This window comes from Parasteatoda tepidariorum, chromosome 5 (assembly GCF_982258835.1).
Source record: "Parasteatoda tepidariorum strain Cologne lab strain chromosome 5, Ptep-v5.0, whole genome shotgun sequence".
Classification (NCBI taxonomy): Eukaryota; Metazoa; Arthropoda; class Arachnida; order Araneae; family Theridiidae; genus Parasteatoda; species Parasteatoda tepidariorum.
Window position 1 is genome coordinate 59,283,270 of NC_141759.1, and position 24,090 is coordinate 59,307,359.

The window sequence follows — 24,090 nt, forward strand, 5'->3', positions numbered from 1 at the left end:
ACCACTTTTTAAAAAAATTTCATACTTTTTCTAGATCACCAGACCAAATGCGTCGAAAGATAAATACATTGAGAGCTGAAGTATATAGAAAATATATATGTTCTAAATATATAGATTTTGCGAAACGAATTTGTTAAATTTATTTCTAAAGTGTTCTTTGCATCATTTAAAGTTACGACACGTATTAAAAAACTTAGAAAAAAAGATCCTTGCTTTTCAGCTGCTCTTTTTGGAAAACGATAAACGTCGAGCCTAATTGTGCTGCGCTATTTTAAAGATTTAAAATGTAAAAATTATTTATGTTTCAAGAATATTGGTCTTCACAATGTGAGTCTGATTATCCACGATTAAAAGTTATCCTTTTCAATATTAAAAGTTTAATATTATTTTAATGAAAGAACTCTTTTTTTATATATAAAAAAGGAATAAATTCGAATTCAAAGCGTGGAATTCCTTTTTAAGGAAGGACCCTCATAGAAAATATTTGCATCCTAAAAATTAGGTTTTTTGGTTCAAATTTGTAAAATATTTTAAACTGTATCTTGAAGCATTAAAGATTTGGGCATTTAAGAAAAAAGTTTTTCTTTTTGGATGGAGTTACAGCTGAAATAAGAGGAGTAAGACACAACTTTAAAGAATAACTCGAAAAGAAAGTATTGAAGTCTTAAAAATTCAACACTAAAATTGCATCCGCATTTTCTTAAAAGAAAGAAATGAAATCGATATTCAACTCTAAATAGAACTCTAGATTGAATGTGTTTGCACCAGTTTCTGGTGCAAACACAGCCGATTGCTGGTGCTTTTATTAGTGTTTCGAAGGTTACTCACAGCATTCGATTCACCTAAAGATGCACAAGCAGTTTTATTGCATGCAGTTTCCAAACATTCGTACTTGCGAGAGAAAAAAAAATCGGAAGAAAGAATATTATCTTATTTTATTTTTTCGCTTCACCGATACTGTTACAAATAACAAGATTTTCAGAATACGATCGAAATAAAAAATAGAATAATTTGTTGCATCAGTATTATTTGAACACCCTGAAGTTTGTTTTGTCGGGTGTGTTCTTAACGCACCCATCTACCCATTTATTTTGAAAAATATGTGCAAAGGGTGGTGATTATCGAACCCCTCTCCTTTTCTGAAATAAAAATTAAATTAATTGGAGAAATCACTTTAACTCTATGACTTAACTTTAACTTTATGACTCATATTACTAGAATATGATAACATATCACATACTTATGATAACATATTACTAAAATAAAGTATTTTATTCGCGATCGCAACACTCGAATACGCCATCTGGGGAGAGACCGGTTTCATGCCTTTAGCCCTTCTCCCTTCCCTCTCCTCCTCTTTTCAGTTGTATAGGAATGTACTACGATAATTTCCCTTTTCTTAATATTTTTCCTTTTTATTTAATAATAATATTTTTTAAAATTTCTATGATACTTTTCTTTAGAACTATGTTTAATGTAGTTTTCAGTTCCATATAGTTTTTCAAGTTAAAAGATTTTAATCTATGTGAAAATCAAGAGAGAAACTAATGTACTTCCTTCCTCTATGACTTTCCACACGCTAATGGGGAAAGCATGTGAAGTGTTGCCATAGGAAAAGAGTTCTGCTCTACGCCACCTGCAGCCCATTTCGATCGCCAATTATATTTTATATGTATTTCATAAAGAAAGTGAGTAATATTTCAAATTTTCATTTTCAGTGACTATCAATTGAGTTTATCAAGAAAAGATAAAAAGGTTACTATTAAGAGGGAAAAAAGTTTTTTTTTTTCACAAAAATCAAAAATTTAAAATGATGCATGTAAAAATTCTCATAAAAAGAAAAAATTAAAAGAATAGAAAAGAATTTATTATTTTCATCTATTTTCAGTAGTCTTCATCAGATTCGATATTTTTTCTGTGCCTATGAGATTTTTCTTTCCTTTTTCTTCCTGATTTATTACTTCCACCTTTCTTTTTAGGGTTAAGAGTCTTCTTTTTCTTTGGTTTGGTTCTTGTTTCTCTCATTTCTTTGACCTTATCTTTTCTCTTTTTCTTCCGAGATTTCTTGCCAGATCCACCTCTCTCAGCGTCTTGTGACTTATCCTTAGAAGATTTTTTTCGAATTCTAAAAAAATAATATAATCCCCCTACAAGTATAAGTGACACGATTATGCAAACAATGATGACTAATACCACTGTTTGGGACGTATTTTCATATTCGGTGCTTTGTGCTGCACCAGCAGATTTGCTATCCAAAACTCTAACGAGGATCGCATTTGTTGTCCATTCTTTTGAAGCCCTCTGTAAATCAATGTCCTGTTCAATTACTTTGCAAACCCATACACCATTATCTGCTGGAGAACTTTCGTCAATCACCAACTCAGAAACATCCACCGGATTTGCATCTCTAAATTGTTTGCGTAATTGTGTGTTATGATACCACTGAATGGCCATTTTTGCTTTAAAGAATTTGGACAGCCTTTCAGCTTTGCATGGCAGGGTGAAGGATTCTCCCTCAGCCACTTCCACATCTGCTTCATCATTCTCAACGGCTAGTGTGTATACAGCTGTGAATAAAGGAGCGTTCGGATTTAGTTGGACCTCACAATACCATACACCATTATCTTCGGGTGATGCTTCCGCAATCACCATATTCTTAGTATCGTGCATTATACCGGTTCGTTTCTCGTCGGGCTTATAGATATTTTTATTATGATGCCAGAGTGACTTTGCATTCCTGTAATATGAACTTATATGACTTCTTAAAGAGCCTTGGCAATCCAAAGTCACCTTATCACCTTTCTGCACCTGAAAAAAATCAATAAAACAAAATTTTCAATTAATGCCTGCATTAATCAGTAAAAACATGTCTGTATTTATTTGAAATACAAAATGCAATTATCAGAAGTTGATATACATTATTATGCAATACTATAAACCATTGGCACCACAGGGGCCCAATTTTTGAGGGAAACGAAATTTAAATATACAGTTACAATAGATTCCTAATATAAGAAAAAAAAATCTTACTTATGCTAAATATTTTTTTATTTTATTTCTTTCTTGATTTTGAATTTGATGAATTTTATTCGAAAAATGTTCATGAAAATTTTCTTTATTTGTCTGTCATATTGAGGGAGACTATCACAAATTTCTAATTATTTGTGGGTGCTTATGTCCACCGTTCCTCCCCCTCCAACGATGCCCCTTTTCCTGTTAATGCAAATATTTTTCAATCAAAGGAGTTGAATCTTTTGACTACACTGAGAGTTAGATCTTTTATGAAGGGAAGCTGACTCATAGCCGCCATATTTGGCCCAATTTCTCTGTCTACCGCTATTGAGTGAAAAATAACCTTACTTCGCTATCTATCAAGTTATTGGAATCTTAATAATATCACCAAATTTTACCTTTTCGTTTATTCACTGTAAATAAAGGCATGACCATTTAGGTGCTCTAATGAGAACTAATCTCGTGCTTGTTAGCTAGTACATATTGCTTATTCTAATTTGATTATATATAGTTAATATTAGTATGCTAACAGTAATTATATTTACGTAAAGATTATTATTAAGAAAATTATTTACAGATACCTATTTTCAACTTCATCGCCACTCTTCATGTAACATTACATACCAAAAATAGGCAAATTTGTTTATGTTTTTACAACCAACATTCGATTAATCTTCCTAAGAAAATAGGATGAGATTTTTAATATTATGTAGGATTATGTAATTACAGCTGAAAATATTATTTGAATTCTATACACCTATTTAACATTTTTTGAAGTAACCTCTAGAGCGAAATAGCACTTCTGTACTCAGTTGTTAAGGTTTCGCAAACAATTTTTAGAGAACTCTTTTGTAATGCTTTTCAATTCTATTGCTTTAGAAATCTTTAAATTTTGTCCATTAGTCAAATTTTTCAATTACTGAGATTGAGGAAATGAGTCGAATATCTTAAAAACTTTTTCTTGTTTTTTTGACAGGTCCCGCAGTGAACTGATCGTTAAGACACGGTTCCCAGCAGATCACCGAAGTCAAGCATCACTGGCTGTGGTCAGTGTGCGGGTGGGTGACCACTTGGATCAGTCTGTGTAGGGACCGAGGTTGTGCGGTATTGGTCCTCGTTAAACTGTGCTATCGCAAAGTGCTCGACTTCGCGCGCATGTCGTCGGGCTACCGAAGCGGGGGTGCCATCCCCTCTGCAGAAGATCAAAATTGTGATGGCATGTCTTCGGATCATCCTCCGGGATGTTTCCCAGACCGTCGCCAATAGCCCATTGTGAAGCTTTAGTGCGACGTAAATTAACAACAATAACTACAACAACTTTTTCTTGTTTTTGACAGCCTGATTGGTGGAATATTTTTACTCGCGAAAAATTAGCCAATCAGGTTCTCATTCGCGTACGAAAATTCGCATCCAGTGAGAATGGCCCTTAGGGATGCATATCCCTGGATCGCTTATGCAGTATTACCTGGTAACTGCGAGAGTCCAATTCAATTTGTCTATTTGCCATTTTGAGAAGTTCTGGTGGTGTGCCTTCAGGGCAAGGTGTTTCGGCGCAAGGTTGCGTTTCTAAACTTGGGCCTTCACAACCTGATTTACGATCAATGCATTGCCTGATGCGTCTTGCCGTTCCTCCGCCACAAGTAACCGGACAGTCCCAATCTGTCCATCTTGTCCATCCTGTTGTGTCTCTTTTTTTAAAGTGTCCTGAAATAAATAAACTTTTTAAACCAGGAATAACGTTAAAACTACAATTTATTAACTACTGCCATAGTGCAGCAGTGTAAGTCGCACATAAAGCTATTAAATTAAAACACATTCACGTGGACTATAAAGACAAATTAACTGCGTTGATGACAATGCTGATATAGTGCAACTTGTGCATTTAGATGGTCCACTAGACAACACACTAACAACAATTTGATGGTCCACTTAGGAAAGCGATTGACTTATAAATTGGGGAATTCAATTATTTTTATTAGTATGGTAGGTACACGATTAATAACTTAACATGATATTAACTTGGACAATTGATTAACATTCAGATGTGGTCAACTTAACAAGCTTCGCTGTATATAGCCCTCGATTCATATAAATAGTTCAGACTTTAAAATCTTTAAACTGTGCTTTTTAATGAGTTACTTTAAGATCAGACTACCATTGTATCCAATTTTAACTCAGCTAATTTTTTAAAACCTACTTTCTCTTATTTTAATGGCCTATTATACTAATATTTTAAATAAGAAAAATTCATCAATAGGCAATGTTATAATAATTTCCAAATACAAAAGTGGATTCTGGTTTACGAGACGGCTGGTTTTTCATCTGGAATTAAAATATGATTCTAGTTAGTAGCTACTGAAACGTGTGGTGCAGCAGTATTGAACTTTTTCTTACACTGTTAAAAATTTCTTTCCAAAATTACGGTAAAAGGAACGGCAGCAGTCTGTCCATCCGATTAACCGTAAAGTTTACGGTTGAGAAAAGTTATTTACCTTTACGGATTTTATACTGTTTACAACAAACACGGTTAAAAAACAATGTTAACAAAACTAAACGGTTGTACAACTGTATACACCTAATACAGTTAATTAACCAGGTCTAAAGAATTTAATTGCTTTATAACCGTATAGTTTAGTATTGTTTAATAACAGTAAATATAAAAGTCTATGGTTTAGAAACTATTTACAACATCTCGGGCTAAAGAGATAACTATCATTTATAACAATAAAATAGAATAATTGTTTCATATGGAATGTCACTGAATATGTATGGAATCTTTACGATTTATTTTCTAATTGGAACTAATAGAGGTAAAAAAAATTAACATTAAGCCGTTTATAAATTTTTGAGACTAAAACATTGAATTACGATCAGAAGATGCAAACAGCTTATTAAAACTGTTTAGTAAATTGTTAACTCTATAATATTAGTGACCAAGATTTCAGAAAACAGATTAGGTGCTGAAATAGTTTAAGTTTTTCTAAGAAATATGAAAATAGTTCGCAGCTATAAAATTACACTGGCGGAGAAACTTAATAAATTTAATGGTAACCTAAGGCCTGTCGGGTGACCATTTTCTTAACATTGCTTGTCTACCTGAATAGGAACTACACAACAACAGGGTCCTTATTGCTGTATTATGTATAAATTAATACATGTGTTTTTTTTACAGATATTATTCTATTCTTATAAATGATATTTGAAAACTTTCCTACGCTCCCCTGTATGCTTTCCTCTTTTCTTTGGGGTTGAGGGTGGAGAAGAATAGAATATTTTCAATTCTTGTACGTGAGGCATTGTTTGACGTGTATTTTTTTTTACGTTGAAACCAAGGAAACAGAGTTCGAAATGATAGGATAAATACTTCAGCAGTTATAATGGTTTTGCATACAAAAAGTACAATGTTTGTTTTTTACCCGTTGACGCGTCTGATGTTTCGATTCAGCCAAGTGTAGAATTGCTTCCTTGGAATTTTTCATGCTGAATATAATAAAACCAAACACAAGTAAAAAGGGCAAATAATTCAGTAGATGTAAGGTTTTTAATGTATAAAAATTACTATTTGCAATTATTTCAATTTACACAGTTTACATTGCTATCTAGACTAATAAGGTATCGTTTCCCATGTAGACCTTAACGGTGAATCGAATGATTCCAATCACGGGAAATCAAACAAATAGTTCTGAATTTATAAAGGTTGTTATGTACAAAAAATACCATTTCTTACTACTTTTGACTTGTACTTTGTATGATCAAAGCCATTATAACTTCTATCTATTTAGTTTACCGATTTGTCTTTGATCTCCGTCATCTCAGCATAAAATATTATATAAAGAAAAATGCCTTACTTGCCAAGATAGAAATTAGATCACTATGTCATATGTGTAAAATTAGAAGACGAAAATAATATTTTTTTTACGCATCAAAAACCCTTGAATCTTCTAAACTGTTCGGCGCATTGACTTGCATTTGGTTTCACTCCTTTCAGCATGAAAAAAAAATACACGAAAAGCAAGTCTTTATCAATCTAGATAAAAATGTCAGATGCGTAAATATGTACTAGTCATACATTGTAGTTTTGAATATTAAACCAGTATTTGTCCTATTGTCTGGTAATCTCATTAAATTCAGCGTGTAAAAATATACTGTCTCGCTTCTAATGTCACGCTTGCGTATATCGACTTAGGGGTCATTCAGTTCTATCCTAAAACACACCCATCTCTCAAGCTGTTTTATTCACTGCGGGATATCGTCCCTCTAATTCCTTTATAAGTTCTTTGATGACACTTATTGGGTTTTTGTAAGATGTCCCATGCAGACTTTGAAAAATGTTCTCAAATTACAGACACACTTCCATCCATGCTGCTGACGGACAATTAATCCGATCTTAGATAAGAGATTTATCCATTCGGTATTGATTCCCTGTTGTTGGATGAACTGAGAAGATGGTACTCCTAATTTTGAATCAATATTTTTAAGGCGAAATGCTTTGTAACCAGCAATATAATTTAGTCCTGGTGAATTGATCATTTTTTTTCCCAAATTAAGATCAATATCCCAAGACATAGGAATGGAGTTAGTTCAGTCATGCATTATATCTCCAATGTTGTCTAGAATTTCATTATTTTCGGCAACTATATTTTTTGTTGTGTATTTTTTAGACGCTTTTTCTAACAATTCCGCAGTTAAATAACAACCTATTTCTGAATTTTTTTATTTCTGTACATACTTTTGACAAAAGATTAGGTAGCTTACCTGCAATTAACAAGTGTTTAAGTTAGAGCTTGTTAGATCGAAAGCTCCGTTCTTGAAGTAAAAGTTCAAGCTTTGCGCCACCGTTACGTCACAGGCGAAAATCGGAGGTTTGATGCGGCGAGAGTTTCTTCAAAGGAGTGAACCAGCCCTGCTATTCTATTGGGGCACCCTTCTCTCACCCTTCAAAAACAGGGGGAAGAGTACTTTGGCGAGACGGGGAGTTTTCTAGTCCTACGTTAGTTAGTCTAGTTAGTCCTACGTCATCAACGACGTCACTAGCTCTCCCCGTTCCAAACAAAGTTTCGAACGGAGCAAACAATATGGCGTTTCTCATGTAGTTAAAAGTGGGTCAACTAAATCTTTGAATTTATTAATATAGAGTCGAATTGAACCACTGAAAGGGCAAGAAAAAGTGTTGCATATATTAATATTACGTTAATCTCTTTTTATGATATTAATTGGAGTAGCTTATTAATTGTAAATGATTATGAAAACTTTTTGTATGTATGATTGGGAGAATTAGTATTTAATATTTACCATATAAATTGTAGTTATAATCTGGAAATCGGAAATTTGTGAATCTTATTATTTGAAAAATGTTATTTCTAATTTATGTTTAATTTTTCTTAAAATATGTATATTATATTAAATAATTTTTTTTTTATAATATTGAGACAACTTATTAATTGTAAATAATAATGAAAATTTAAAAACAAATTAAAAAGTTATGTAAGGAGCATGAATAAAGTCAGATAAGTTAGTGAAAATTATAAAGCATTTAAGATACACGTTTTTAAAATAGTAAATTTACCAATAAATTTGAGCTAAAATGATAGGAAGTAAAAAAAAAAAAATATTATGTAAACAAGATCTTAACACGGACGTTGACAGATCTTAAAACATATTTACAACCAAATTATGAAATAAATTTGGATGACTTGAATATTACGTTCACTGTAACAAATAAAATATTACTATGAAGGTAATTTAAAAAATTTTGATTTAGACTGTTAAATGCAAATTTTATTCTCTAAAAAGTGATAACAGTAACATTTGCCAAATATAAAAGCTGTATAACTAAATATGTATACATGCATTAAAGAGTTAAGTTTCTAAATTAAAAAATTTCATAAAAATTTGAATTATATTTATTTGAAATGCATGCGAAATTAATATTATTATATAAGTAAAATTTAAACACCTATGTAAATACATAGATTAATAAATATGAATGTTAAATAAAAGTTTTTGTATGGGATAAGTATGTTTTAAAGAATTCTAAAAAATTCATGTTGCACTTTCTTATCGAATAAAATAGGAATCTGAGATTTTAAGATAAATTCATATATAACACCTACAAAAATTGTTCCTCTCGCATTTTAAAATGAAAATTAAAAAAAATTTTAAAATAATTTAGCTATTCTATATATTAAAATTCTGGAAACTAAACATAGTATTGACCCTTTTAACATAACACTACACTGCACTATCATAACACTACACATTAACATAGCACTACACTAGTAACGTTAAGAATAATCTAATATTAATTATCTAATAATAAGGTATCTTAATTTTCTCAAAAAATTAATGCATAAAATTATTGTTAAAAACTATTTAATGATGATGTTGACAAATATAACAAGAAAAAATCTCAAGTCAAAATAAATCTCAGTTTAAACTAAAACTCTGTGCACATTTAACAATAAGTTAGTAACATAATTTATTCCTATTTAGTAGTTAAAAACTAAAGCTAGTGAGAATTAGCAGCAATAATCAGAAAATCTTAAGCAAACAAAGTTTACAATAACTACAAATTTAATCATCAGACTTAATTAAATAAACAGACATTAGTATTGATAAATACAATCTAATTATAGATTAAAAATTACAAAACGTTTTTAAAAACAATGCATGCCTATCCATAACTAAAGAAAAAAATTAGATGTAGATAAAGAATATGTAACAAATTCTAAATAAAATAAGACATTATTATAAACATGAAACAAGAGTTAAAAATATTGACGCTTAAATTTTTATACATCAAAATTAAAGATAACTTGACCATTTTGAAACTTTTTTTATAGCATTTAATGCACTTAACTCGTAAAACCTACTGATACCCCGTATAAAGAAAACTACATAAATTAGGAATAAGTCTCTTAAAAGCGCTAAATAATTTTATTTATGTCAATAAACAACTAAAAATCTTGCCGTCTTAAATTAACATAGGAAATGCCATTTAAATGGATCGTTCAACAGAATGTTTGGAACGGAGATTGGAAGGACGCGTCGTTTGACGTCATGAAATACGTCATCACTGTCCCTGTCTATTCTTTTGTAAAGAGATTAAATGCTGTCCCAGTAAATCTGCCCCAAGATCCTACCCCTCATATTACCGCCTGGGAATAATTACAGCTTTAGTCCTCACTCCCTCATTCCTGTCCTAGCCTAGATGCTCTTGAGGAGTTGCTAGGTAAGATGAGCTATCGCTTTTACATTTCTTACACTTCAAGGAATGCAGTTTCAGTCATTTTTAAAAAATAACCATAATAAGTAAAGAGTATAAGGAGTAATAGAGTAGAGTAAAATAAAGAGTTTATTAAAAAATAAAATAAGATTATAAACAGAGTCCTATTGAAAAATCTACTTTTTCTTTTCTTTTGTGCAGATTCATTTGTGCAGATTCATTTATTTATTTATTCATAATTTTGAATATTATTGAGAAGAAAATATAAGTACCTATCTAAATTCGGTTATAAATTAATAATAATTCTTATAAATTTATTTCACAAACACTAGAAGGTGAATTAACTTATAATTTAGATCTAGAGGAAGATAATCTTTTAAAGAAAAAAAAGAAAAAAACTGAATTCGTATTATTTACAAGAAGTACAATATATCGCAGGGAGGGAAATAAATTTTCGTAGAGAGAGAAATAAATTTCGAAAAAAACATTTCTAATTGTGTTTTCAAAATTTTAAACGAAGGTAATATATATAATAAAATTATAAAATGTCTGAGTATATAATTTATAATTACATAAATGAGGTTTCATCGTTTATTAAATTTTTTTGTATTTTTAACAGATTAAAGATAAATTCAGATGCATCTATTTAAATAGATGTAGAACTTATAAATGAATGAACTTATAAATAAATATTGAACTGATAAATTTGAACTTATAAATAAATATTTAATGTTTCCAGGCGATTATAGATGTCAGCATCAGTTATCAAAGAACAGCCTCACCTTAATTTGAATTGTTTATTTTTGATAACAGATGGCTGCACTATTTTTGTTTACTGCGATGTCTTCTGGAGTTTATAAGGGCACCAGAAATAAGATTAAAATAACACTCTAGTTATGCGAATTAGGTAACAATCAACAGAAAAAGCATACAACAATCATAAATTTAACAACAGAACAAAAAATAACATCACTACATTGAAAAATGTTTTCCTTTTCTGCTGTTCATTTTTTTTCTCCTTTCAGGAATTTTTTTTATATTCTTTTTTTTTTTTTTAAACGTTATTTATCGGTATATTTACTTAATTTGTTATTAATTATTGCCCTTTTATTTTATTTTTTAATAATTTTTTTTGTGATTTGTTTTTCGCTTTATTTAAAAAACAACAAAAAAAATTTTCTCTTAAAAAGAGAACATTTCTACTCGAGTTCTTTACCTTCAAATTTTTTAAAGAAATAAGGAAGCGGAGAGGGGCTAGTGTAAATATCAGAATAATGTTAACAGTTGGAATTAAAACTGTTAATTTTTTTACTCAAAATTTTTCTAACAATTTTGGCAGATTTACATAACGGTTTTATACCTTTCGACGATATTTTATTAAGATATCGAAGTATTACTTCAGTTTCGAGTTTAAATGAGATATAGAGAAAGAATAACGGATAAAATCGATATTCGTGAGTTGATTACCACTTTTTTCAAGGAAAAAATGGTTTGAAATGATCAGAAATGGCTTGAAAAATGTTATAAGGTACCAGTTGCTTTTGAAATATGGTGGTGGTTTGTTAAGCGTAACGGGGTCGTAAGGATACTATATGATGCTGAATGCTCAGGGCTTTAGAATGAGCTGGCTGCACCAGTCTCCTCTCCCCCAAAAATCCTTAAAATTGTAATATGTGTGTAAAGTGAAATTATAGGAAGTATTTTATCACCTTAAGAATAAGAATGTTGCAATATTTTGCAAGAATAAAATTGTTTCCAATTGGGCTTTGGTAATTCATTCCTCCTGAAGAAAAACAATAGTTTGTTGATGTTTCTATTTTTACGGTGACACAATGCCATGGATTTAGATCTTAATTGATACTCTCCTTACCGTATTCTCCAGATTTGTCTCCTAGCAACAATTACTAGCGACGTCCGGTGGCTGAGCGGTAGCGCTTCGCTCTGTCGTGCCACAGGTCCTTGGTTCAGGTCCTTGCCACAGGTCCGGGCAAGGTTGACTCTGCCTTTCATCCGTTCAGTGGGTCGATAAATGAGTTCCAAGCATGCTTGGAAACCTGACCGGAAGATCTGCTCCTGCACCCCAGAGCCCAAGGTCAAGAAAACTGAAATGGGTACAGTAGGCCTTGGCCCTCTACTAGGGCTGTCGCGCTGGTGAGTTTAGTTTTAACTATTATTAGCTCGCAAGGCTACTTTAGGACTGTGGTTCTTAATTTTTTGCGACTATGGAATCCAGTCATCAAACTCCTTACGGCGGTACCTCGACTATCGAATAATATAAAGACAATTGTGAACGTATTGATCTTCGAAAGACTTTATTCGGAATTAAAAATTATGTCAGAAATAGAAAAAGAAGGTCAGCTAGCAAAGACCACAGTGCTGACGTAAAATATCCTCAGAGGTAGGCGGATTATGGGTTAGAATCCCCTTCCCGACAGTGGGAGATATTCACAGTTTTCCTCTCCATGTAACGGAAATGTCTGCTGGTCCCATCAAAAAAGGCCTCAACAAAAACAAATTTCTTTCAATTCTTGATTCAGGCTTTCGCTTGTCTTTTGGATTGGGCTCAAATTTGCAAGGATGCGGCTTTGAACTTCGGTAATTATAAACTCAAAAACTCGTAAACTCGTCGCTGTTCAACGACGGTTTTAAAATAATTTTTAAAAAAAGATGGAAATTTTTCATTCTTTTATGAGAATTATATTTTTAAAATATGTTTTAATGTCTGAAAGTTAAATTCTCAATGTCAAAACTATGTCTACCCTAGCAATGAATTTGTTTTTGGTATATATGTAACCCGGGAAATAAATAAAATAAACCAAATTAGGATTTTATTGGAAATGGAATCTCAAATAAAATAAAATAGATAAATAAATAAAAATGTTCAAAATGGTTACCAGGGAAACATGTTTTTTCTTTTAACCAAATTTATTTTATTATGTTAAGAAAAGCTTAATGGGGAAATGCTGTTCCAATTTTTTTTATAAACATTTGTGCTTTTTTACAATTTATTCAATTATCTACATTATTATTATATGCTTTTATAAAATTATCTACATATTTTCTAAAAAATTACTATTTAGTTTCTATAGTCACTTTCCTTTAAATAATTTTATATATGTGACAGAGATACCTACATAAATTAATGGATGACTGCTGGGATCAAAACATAAATAACGTTTAAAAAATCAGTGCTGGTTAAAAAAAAAAGTCCAAACCGTGGGACCTGTTGCTATGGGGAAATATATTTGATGCATATGACAAACACCATATAGTTTTTTTTCCTGCTTTTTGTTTTTTTTTGCAGTTTGTCCGTTCTTTAAATGAAGTATTTAAATGCTGGAGATTTTTTGTAATTCATGTATCACTCGTAAAGGAGGCCATGTTGACAAATAAAGTCTATATTGCATTAAAAGAAAAAAACAAAACAATAACATCCTAGAAAAGGGATGACAAACCCATAGCACGCGTGCCATTTATGGCATGAGACATAATATTTTGGGCACGCCACCGATTACAATTGTTATTACACTGCGAATTGTTATTACACAAATATTAAATTCACAAAAACTAGCAAAATAATAAAAAAATTAGCAATTAATGCTAAAAAAAACAATTAATAACCATAAAAAACAAGCTAATAATAAATAACTGGCATTAAATTAACCGTCCTTCTTAAACTAACATCTTACAACCTAATATAAGTTATTTGTCATCTAATCTGCAACAACAGAAGTTACACTGATGTTACTTTAAGTTGTTTCAAGACAAGGCAAAATGTATATTTTCTTCAATGTAAATAAAGAGTTTTGAGTTGATAATATTTAGTATTAATAATTTTCCCAATAATCACGAAGTCAAAATCGTTCGACGGCACGTCTATGACCTCATTCAACAATTTTTTAGAGAAAATGGCACGTTGGTGTATAAAGGTTTCGCTTTTCAACTTAAAGCAATTCTAATAGGGTAAATACACCGAAGATTTATTACTATTTTTAGTGAATATATCCTTTTTCTCGTTTTCTTGATGGCACAGGAAAACTACTCAATAATTACCAAGGGGTAAGTAACAAAAATATATTTAAATAGTTAACATGATTAATACGGTACAATGGTAGACAATGCTACTACTACATTACAATGTAGATGTTCTTGCTTTTTTTACAAAATCTTAGTTTGCAGTTACGGTTACAATCTAATGATAAACTCCGCCATCTATCGGTGGTTCAATAACATGTATTTCTACAAAAGGTTCGCCACCCCTGTCCTATAACCTTCCCACACTACAGCGTTAGATTTATTACATAAAAACATCACAAACGTTGAATTTACTTGCCTATTCTTTTATATCGGTATCTAATCCCATTTGTATCCATTATCTCATGTGCAACGATCAATAGTATCAAAACATAAACTGAATGCATATTTAATTTCTTTGTAGGAATCCATGATATTTTATAAACTTCGCATTATTTTTTTCAAAGGTTAAATTTAATTGAATCGCAATATATTGCGATTCAACATTGTCGTCGTTGTAGCTAACAATAACATCATTCGATCTAGTTTAATAACAATGTCACTAGTCGCAGTCATCATTGTTGACTTGGTCATGGTGTATTGTTCTGTTAACTAATTCGCCAAAGGTAAGTGTGATAAGAATTTGTGAATAGAATTAGTTAAACAACATCATGATAGTTATCGTGAAATGTCAAATCAGTGTATACTTTAATTTTGGATTGTATGAAGCGTAAAATAGAGGTTAAAATAAACGCAAAGTAGCGTAGGTAGCAAATGATGATTTCCGTTTGCAGTTCAACTTCTTTCCATTTTATTCCGCTCGATTTTAATTTTTTTCCTCAGTTTGTTATGTTTGTAAAATAGAAATTTAAATAGTTTGTAGATAAATTTTGCCTCAGACAATTCTATTCTATTCTAGATTAATTATTACTTTAGGTATCTGTACTGGAGTCCCTGACCAAATTATTAGACGCACTATAAGATTCTATGTAAAATCTTAACTATCAGGTGATACTATAACAGCTTTATTGTTTTTACGTAGCTGAAACCGGTTTGCACTTATTTAAGTTATTGTGTCAATTGGTTAACATTGTAATGAAATACTTTAAAAATAAATACGATTAAGAGGTATATGAAAAATCTCCTGAATAAAAATCCATTACATGTATATTTAAATATAAAAGTACTGTATATAAACTCGTGCAAAACACGTAATTATTTAAAAAAAAACTACAGTGCGTCTATTAATTTCGTCTAATTATTATGATATAATAATATAATACTTGATATAATAAATATTCTATATTTATATAATATATCGTCTAATTTATCCAATTGTCGAATTTATATTATATATCGTCTAATTTAACCAATTGATACACGAACGTAAACAAGTACAAACCGGTTTCAGTCGCGTAAATAGAATAAAATTGTATGGTATCAACTGATAATTAAGATTTTGCATAGAATCTAACAGTGCGTCTAATAATTTGGCCAGGAACTGTATTTACACGAAAAATAAAATTAATCATGAAAATAAAGGGTTAAGTAGAAGAATCGAGGCCCCCATTGGTTTGGCATTTAACGTCAATCGCCAAACCAATAAAAATCGTTCAAAAATTTCAATTGGATTGAAATTATATTGTTGGTTTTGGGCTCGCACCATTGATATAAATTAAAATGCAGACGATTCTGTTTTGAAAATATTTTAAAGATTTATAAAATATTTAAATTTATTTATAATTTATTTATAGTTTATTAATAATTTATTAATATTTATTCTTCAAACATTTATTAAAATTGCAGGTACGATGAAAGTACTATTACTATCACCGAACATTCACCGTTGTCGCCGAAACATTCGAAATTCGACTGTGATATAGCAAAAATAATTCATTTCTGGTGCTTTTATTCCTCCTCGTGTTTTTTTTCCCTTCAAATAATGAACTCTTAAAATTATTTTCAAAAAGAAATTTGTACAATGCCGTCACATTATCATCTCGAAGGCTACTGCTTTTCAACCACTACCTTTTATTTAATTACAGACAGCTTCTATTATGCTTTATGTCTATAGGCAGAAAATACTTGTTTTGTGCATCAATACAGCAAAAAATCAAAATAAAATAAGTTTTTTTGTCGCATAATAAAAGGAGTAACAGCCACAAATTGGCTCATTATTTGAACAATACGATGCTATATTCATTGCTATAATTAAAGGAAACAAAGGTTACTGAGATTTCTTTCAATTATTTATTTTTTTCGTTGATTCATTTATGGGCTTGTCACTCGCAATAATCCCAATTAGATTATAATACGAAGCGAACAACTTCGTTATGAAAAAATACGATTGCTTTTTCAAAAAGAACAGTTGTTATGGAAGTAATCTTATTGAGTTTTGCTCTAATTTTAATGTGTCATTTGACCTTAATATTAATGTGAATAACTGCTGTATTATGCATGAAAAAAATCAACGATTTGAAACAGTTTATGCTTAAACAAAACTGAAATGTTATTTTTTACAGCTGTGAAAGAGTCGTTTTATAATAATCGTTTGGTGGAAATTCTTGTATTTTTTCTAAGTAAAAAAAGGGAAGAAAAATTATCGTTTTCGTTTAATTCCGTTCCTACGTTAATTTCATTTATCGTTATCGTTTCGTTTTTATTCTAACAAATCGTTTGCTTAATTTTGAAAATTGATTATCAGAGATGAATTGAATCTAGCGTTTTTTGGAAGAAAAAAATACCTTAATTGATTTTGGCGTTATAAATCGTACACAATACAACGTTTGATCAATTTCAAAAACTGATTACTAGGAACAAGTTAAAACTAGCGTTTTACAAAGAAAGTTGTTTAAACTTTCTGTTACAATCAGATTAAAATTGGAATAAGATAGAACAGTGGTTCCCAACCTTTTGTGGACCATCGCCCCCCTCTTGGGGTTGGCTGACACACATCGCCCCTTTCTCTTTTTGCTCAAAAAACCATTCATTGTAGCCTGTGAGCAACCAAACACTGAAAATATGCTATGTTATTTTATTTTAATTTAAATTGTAATGCAAATAAGGAGGCACATTTATCCCGCCATTTTAATTAATTAAAAAAATTTTGCATCTTATTTTTTCAAAAAGAAATGATATTTGAAACGGAATAATTAAAACAAAAGTACATTTCTTTAAATTTATATTTTAATGTAATCAAGAAAAAGTTAAAACGTTAACAGCTAAAATTTGAGAAAAAAAATGAAGAGGGAGAAAGTACATTTTTACCACTTCAATGACTGCCCTGTGCTTGGTGTATTTCAAGTTAAAGCTTGGATATCAGGTTTTATGCTCATCAAATTTAAACGCGGGTCTCCTTTGAAGCAAATGTCCAACCTATCTCTTTGCCTTGTGAGCAGCTGGAAGACAAAACTAAATCCTCTCTCCACTAAATATGTTGACGGGAACGAGATGAGAAGCGGCTCAGTTTGTTTCCACAATTGTGGATAAGTGCCCATAAGCTTTACCCAAGCTAACACGTAACCGTATTTTTTAAAGACGACTTTAGCCTCACAGTCATACTTCAAATCTAAAATCTTAGTCTACAAAGAGGAAGTGAGCTTATCCACAACTTCAAAAGAGAAAGGATCGAAAATCCAATCCGGAATTTCTAATTTCATCAAATCCTTAAATCTTGATTCCATAACTGATCAAGGTGATCAGTAAAAATTAAGATTTTGTTTTCGAGAATCTCGATATCTGCCATTGAACACTTTTTAAGAGTTGGAAATTGCATTAGCTCTTTGCGACCAATGTTTGACTTGTAGATATCAAATTTGGCGATGAATGAAGATATGATTCCCTTAGCCTTGATAATGTTCATTTTATTTCCTTGAAGTTTTGCGTTGATTTCCTTCATTTTTTCAAAACTATGAGTGAGATACTCAGTTTCCAACTTGCGTTGCTTCAAACTCTCACTTAAAACAGGATCAGTGGTGTCGCGAAACTCAGTAACCGAATCCAGCAATTGGAAGAAACGGCTCAGTTTCCTTTTGAAAGCCATCTCACAGCTGTATGTAGGAGCAAGAACTCGAAATCTTCATCATTTTCATGGCAAAGTTCTCGGAACAAACGGTTATTAGGAGAATTAGCTTTTATTTTATTGATTCCAGAAATAATCAATTTTTCGCAGCCAAAAGTTGACGATGAATGACATAATGAATGGTGAGATAACTTCCGGTACTTCTTTTTTAAGGTGACCCAGAAACCCAGTATGACAACCAGACATGGTTGGAGCACCATCTGTTGCACAAGCACTTAAATTTGTGAGGGGAATTTTTTTTACCTCAAAATAATCTTTGACCAATTTAAAAATCGACGATCCTTTTGTATCTGTGTACAAAGTTCTTGTAAACAACATTTCCTCGTTAATTTCCTTACTCTTATTTATGAATCTCACGTAAGCTAAAACAGCTTTGTTATCTATCACAGTTGATTCATCAATCTGAAACGCAAATTTACCTTCTTTCAGAAATTTGATGAGTTTTGATTCAACGTCGGCGGCCATCTCATCAATACGCCAGGAAACAGTATTATTGCTCAGAGGAACAGAGTGACTTATCAGATTTCCGCCTGCGATACCAAAACGTATGACGAAAACGATCCTGCACATGATTTTTTTTTAATTTTTAACTATCATAATTCTTTGTCTACACCAGAACCATAGGTTTCATATATATTTTCAATTTCAATCTCAAATAGCTTTTATTATTAATATTATTAGCAATTTTTAACTTTTGAGTACTCGTCGCCCCCTGATCTCCCTCCTAAGGATTATCGCCCCCTTGAAAAGCTCTATCGCCCCCTTTGGGGCGATCGCCCCCAGGTTGGGAACCACTGAGATAGAATATGATTATACTCTTTGTAAATGGTTATGCGATTTCCCCACTCTTCTCTCCTTTTTTTTTAACCCTCTCCGTTACTGAAAATCTTGCAATCGAACATGCAAACTTTCTCTACTTCTATCTACTTAGCTTTAAAATATCTACTTAGCCCTATCTACTTAGCTCTAATTGACAAAATTCTTTCTCGACTTCTATCTAACAAGCTGAAATTCTTTTTCGAATTTTTTATTACTGGAAATTTTTTTAAAATTATTTTTTCAATTAATATTCTTGCTAACTATTCCTCAAGATGGAATCAACCTTTATGTCGAATAATCGGGGTCGACATGGGTCATTTTATTGAATTTTTTTACTAAATAACTAAGGACTAATAAGAGGCGTGATGGCAAAGTTAAGCAAAGACAATAGTTTAGTCACGGCGATGCTGTTATTGTAATAAAGGATTGAGGTTTAATCACTGATGTCATGTTGCAGCTCTCCTATCTTCAGATCGTCTGGTAAGTAAAAGCGACCGATGCGCGAAGTTGATCTTATTACCTCTATCTTGGTGTTAGTCTCGAAATTGGAGAGCCTTAAACTCCATTTTCCTTTCGGCTGATTAATGGCAATCGAAAGATTGCTTTATAATCTAAAAGTTAAAAATAATACTTCAAAGCTATATTCATATAAGTTTTGTTTATAAGAAAAGTATTTTTACTGATGTCTTTTGTTTTATTTATTTTTATTTAAATGACATTCTTAAATCCATTAACGTTATTTCTATAGACGTAATTATCAGGAAATAAAAAAAAATGCCCAAACAAAAAACAATATACTTCTGTAAAATAGTAGACGTTGTAGCTGTTCCATTACGTCTATCTTCATGTTTCAGTGAGATTTTCGGAAGACTTTTATCATAATGCTTAAAATAATTCTACCGTGTCGCAGAAATGAATAAAATATTACTGAATCACAGTAAGACGAGTTTACAGAGAAAGGAAAATGCGCATACTAATGTTTTATTAATGAGGGAAGTTGATTACGCAATGCTGGTTTTGAAATATACTGAAGTAATATTTTTAAAAATATAAGCACGCACAGAGAAATATCTCCGTCTTTTAAGAAAAAAAATTTGGGCTTAATTGTTTTGAAGATAAAAATTTTGACACTCACGTTTGCTATTTTAAAAAAAAACAATATCTTAGTTCTAATTGTGATTAATGCAAGAAGACTAGCATTAAGCCACATATATAAGTGGCTCGTGTTACAAAAACATCTTTATCCATATATTTGAAGCTTAATGAAAGAACAACTTACGCTTGAATTTAGCCACATATATACATAGCTTATGTTATTCGAGTATTTTTGTCCCTATATTTGTACCTTAATACAAGAATAACCAAGGCGTGTCTTAAGCCACATATATACGTGACTTATGTTATTCGAGCATTTTTGTCCCTATATTTGTACCTTAATACAAGAATAAATAAGGCGTGTATTAAGTCACACATATACGTGGCTAATGTAACAAACACATCTTTGTCCACAAGCTTAATGTAAGAACAATTAATGCTTTCATTGAGCCACATATATTCGTGGCATATGTTACAAGAAAATAGTTGTCCTTTGTCTATAACTTTATAGCTTAATGCAAGAACAACTAACGCTTGAATGAAGCTACATATATATGTGGCTCATGTTACAAAGACAACTTAGTCCATATATTTGTAGCTTAATGAAAGAAAAACTAGCGCTTTCATTGAGCCACATATATTCGTGGCATATGTTTTAAGAAAATCTTTGTCCTTTGTCCATAACTTTGTAGCTTAATGCAAGAATAACTAACGTTTGAATCAAGCCACATATATATGTGGCTCATGTTACAAAAACATCTTTATCCATATATTTGAGGCTTAATGAAAGAACAACTTACGGTTGAATTTTGCCACATGTATACATGGCTTATGTTATTCGAGCATTTTTGTCCCTATATTTGTACCTTAATACAAGAATAATTAAGGCGTGTATTAAGTCACATATATTCGTGGCTTATGTTACAAACACATCTTTGTCCACAAGCTTAATGCAAGAGTAACTAATGCTTTCATTGAGCCACATATATTCGTGGCATATGTTACAAGAAAATAGTTGTCCTTTGTCTATAACTTTATAGCTTAATGCAAGAACAACTAACGCTTGAATGAAGCTACATATATATGTGGCTCATGTTACAAAGACAACTTAGTCCATATATTTGTAGCTTAATGAAAGAAAAACTAAGGCTTTCATTGAGCCACATATATTCGTGGCATATGTTTTAAGAAAATCTTTGTCCTTTGTCCATAACTTTGTAGCTTAATGCAAGAATAACTAACGTTTGAATCAAGCCACATATATATGTGGCTCATGTTACAGAAACATCTTTATCCATATATTTGAGGCTTAATGAAAGAACAACTTACGGTTGAATTTTGCCACATGTATACATGGCTTATGTTATTCGAGCATTTTTGTCCCTATATTTGTACCTTAATACAAGAATAATTAAGGCGTGTATTAAGTCACATATATTCGTGGCTTATGTTACAAACACATCTTTGTCCACAAGCTTAATGCAAAGAATAACTAATGCTTTCATTGAGCCACATATATTCGTGGCATATGTTACAAGAAAATAGTTGTCCTTTGTCTATAACTTTATAGCTTAATGCAAGAACAACTAACGCTTGAATGAAGCTACATATATATGTGGCTCATGTTACAAAGACAACTTAGTCCATATATTTGTAGCTTAATGAAAGAAAAACTAACGCTTTCATTGAGCCACATATATTCGTGGCATATGTTTTAAGAAAATCTTTGTCCTTTGTCCATAACTTTGTAGCTTAATGCAAGAATAACTAACGTTTGAATCAAGCCACATATATATGTGGCTCATGTTACAGAAACATCTTTATCCATATATTTGAGGCTTAATGAAAGAACAACTTACGGTTGAATTTTGCCACATGTATACATGGCTTATGTTATTCGAGCATTTTTGTCCCTATATTTGTATCTTAATACAAGAATAATTAAGGCGTGTATTAAGTCACATATATTCGTGGCTTATGTTACAAACACATCTTTGTCCACAAGCTTAATGCAAGAATAACTAATGCTTTCATTGAGCCACATATATTCGTGGCATATGTTACAAGAAAATAGTTGTCCTTTGTCTATAACTTTATAGCTTAATGCAAGAACAACTAACGCTTGAATGAAGCTACATATATATGTGGCTCATGTTACAAAGACAACTTAGTCCATATATTTGTAGCTTAATGAAAGAAAAACTAACGCTTTCATTGAGCCACATATATTCGTGGCATATGTTTTAAGAAAATCTTTGTCCTTTGTCCATAACTTTGTAGCTTAATGCAAGAATAACTAGCGTTTGAATCAAGCCACATATATATGTGGCTCATATTACAGAAACATCTTTGTCTATATATATATTTGAAGCTTAATGAAAGAAAAACTTACGATTGAATTTAGCCACATATATACATGGCTTATGTTATTCGAGCATTTTTGTTCCTATATTTGTACCTTAATACAATAATTAAGGCGTGTATTAAGTCACATATATTCGTGGCTTATGTTACAAACACATCTTTGTCCACAAGCTTAATGCAAGAATAACTAATGCTTTCATTGAGCCACATATATTCGTGGCATATGTTACAAGAAAATAGTTGTCCTTTGTCTGTAACTTTATAGTTTAATGCAAGAACAACAAACGCTTGAATCGAGCTACATATATATGTGGCTCATGTTACAAAGACAGCTTAGTCCATATATTTGTAGCTTAATGAAAGAAAAACTAACGCTTTCATTAAGCCACATATATTCGGGGCATATGTTTCATGAAGATATTTGTCCTTTGTCCATAACTTTGTAGCTTAATGCGAAAATAACTAACGTTTGAATCAAGCCACATATATACACCGAAGAGCCATTACATTATGACCACCCTGCTAATAACATGTAGGACCACCTTTAGCCCTCAAAACTGCTAGCACCCGCAGTGGCATTGATTCCACAAGGTGCTGATAGGTAGTCTGATGTATCTGGTACCAAGCGCTCACCAACTGGTCCTGCAATTCCCTCACATTGCGAGTGGGTAGCGTGGTAGCACGAATTTGGTTTCCCAAGTAGGACCACAAATGCTCTATTGGATTAAGGTCAGCGGAATTTGGGGGACAAGACATGACTTGAAAGTCACTGGAATCTTCCTCGAAAAAAATCCATGATGATTCGACCCTTATGATATGGTGCATTATCCTGTTGGTAAACACCCTCCCCCGCAGGAAAAACTGTTGCCATGAATGGGTGAACCTGGTCTGCAACTATGTTCGAGTAGCTTGCAGACGTCAGGGATTGTTCTATGAGGATTATGGGTCCTAATCTGCCCCATGAAAACATTGTTCCTGTACGAGAAACCATGAAAACCTGGGTGAACCCATTGTTATAGATGGAGGGTGGTCATAATGTAATGACTCTTCGATGTATGTGGCTCATGTTACAAAAACATCTTTGTCTATATATATTTGAAGTTTAATGAAAGAGCAACTTACGCTTGAATATAACCACATATATACATGGCTTATGCTACTAGAACATTTTAGTTCCTACATTGTACTTTAATACAAAAATAACCAAGGCTGGCAATAAGCCAGATATATACCTGGCTTATGTTATAAAAACATCTTCGTCCATATATTTGTAGCTTAATGCAAGAACAAATAACGCTTGAATCAAACCACATATATACGTGGCTTATGTTACACGAACATCTTTGTTCATTACTGTGTAGTCTAACATAAGAAAAACTAACGCTTGCGTCAGGGCACAAATAATGCAAGAATATATGCATCCATATATCGTACAACACAGATTCATGGATAATGGAGACTGAGTTTGTATTAATATGTG

The 24,090-nt window shown here is 31.6% G+C and overlaps 1 protein-coding gene across 1 annotated transcript in view; it reads right to left on the reverse strand.

Moving 5' to 3' along the window:
- Positions 1-1,849: 1,849 nt before the first annotated feature.
- The window catches only part of LOC107438217 (uncharacterized), a 37,508-nt gene continuing 15,267 nt past the window's right edge, over positions 1,850-24,090 (reverse strand). Inside the window, exons 3-4 of the mRNA XM_087162793.1 lie at positions 4,478-4,716; positions 1,850-2,808 (exon numbers count right to left, since the gene is read on the reverse strand). Of these exons, the coding sequence (XP_087018919.1) occupies positions 1,885-2,808; positions 4,478-4,716 (1,163 nt within the window). The 3' untranslated portion in view covers positions 1,850-1,884. The remainder of the gene's footprint in view (positions 2,809-4,477; positions 4,717-24,090) is intronic.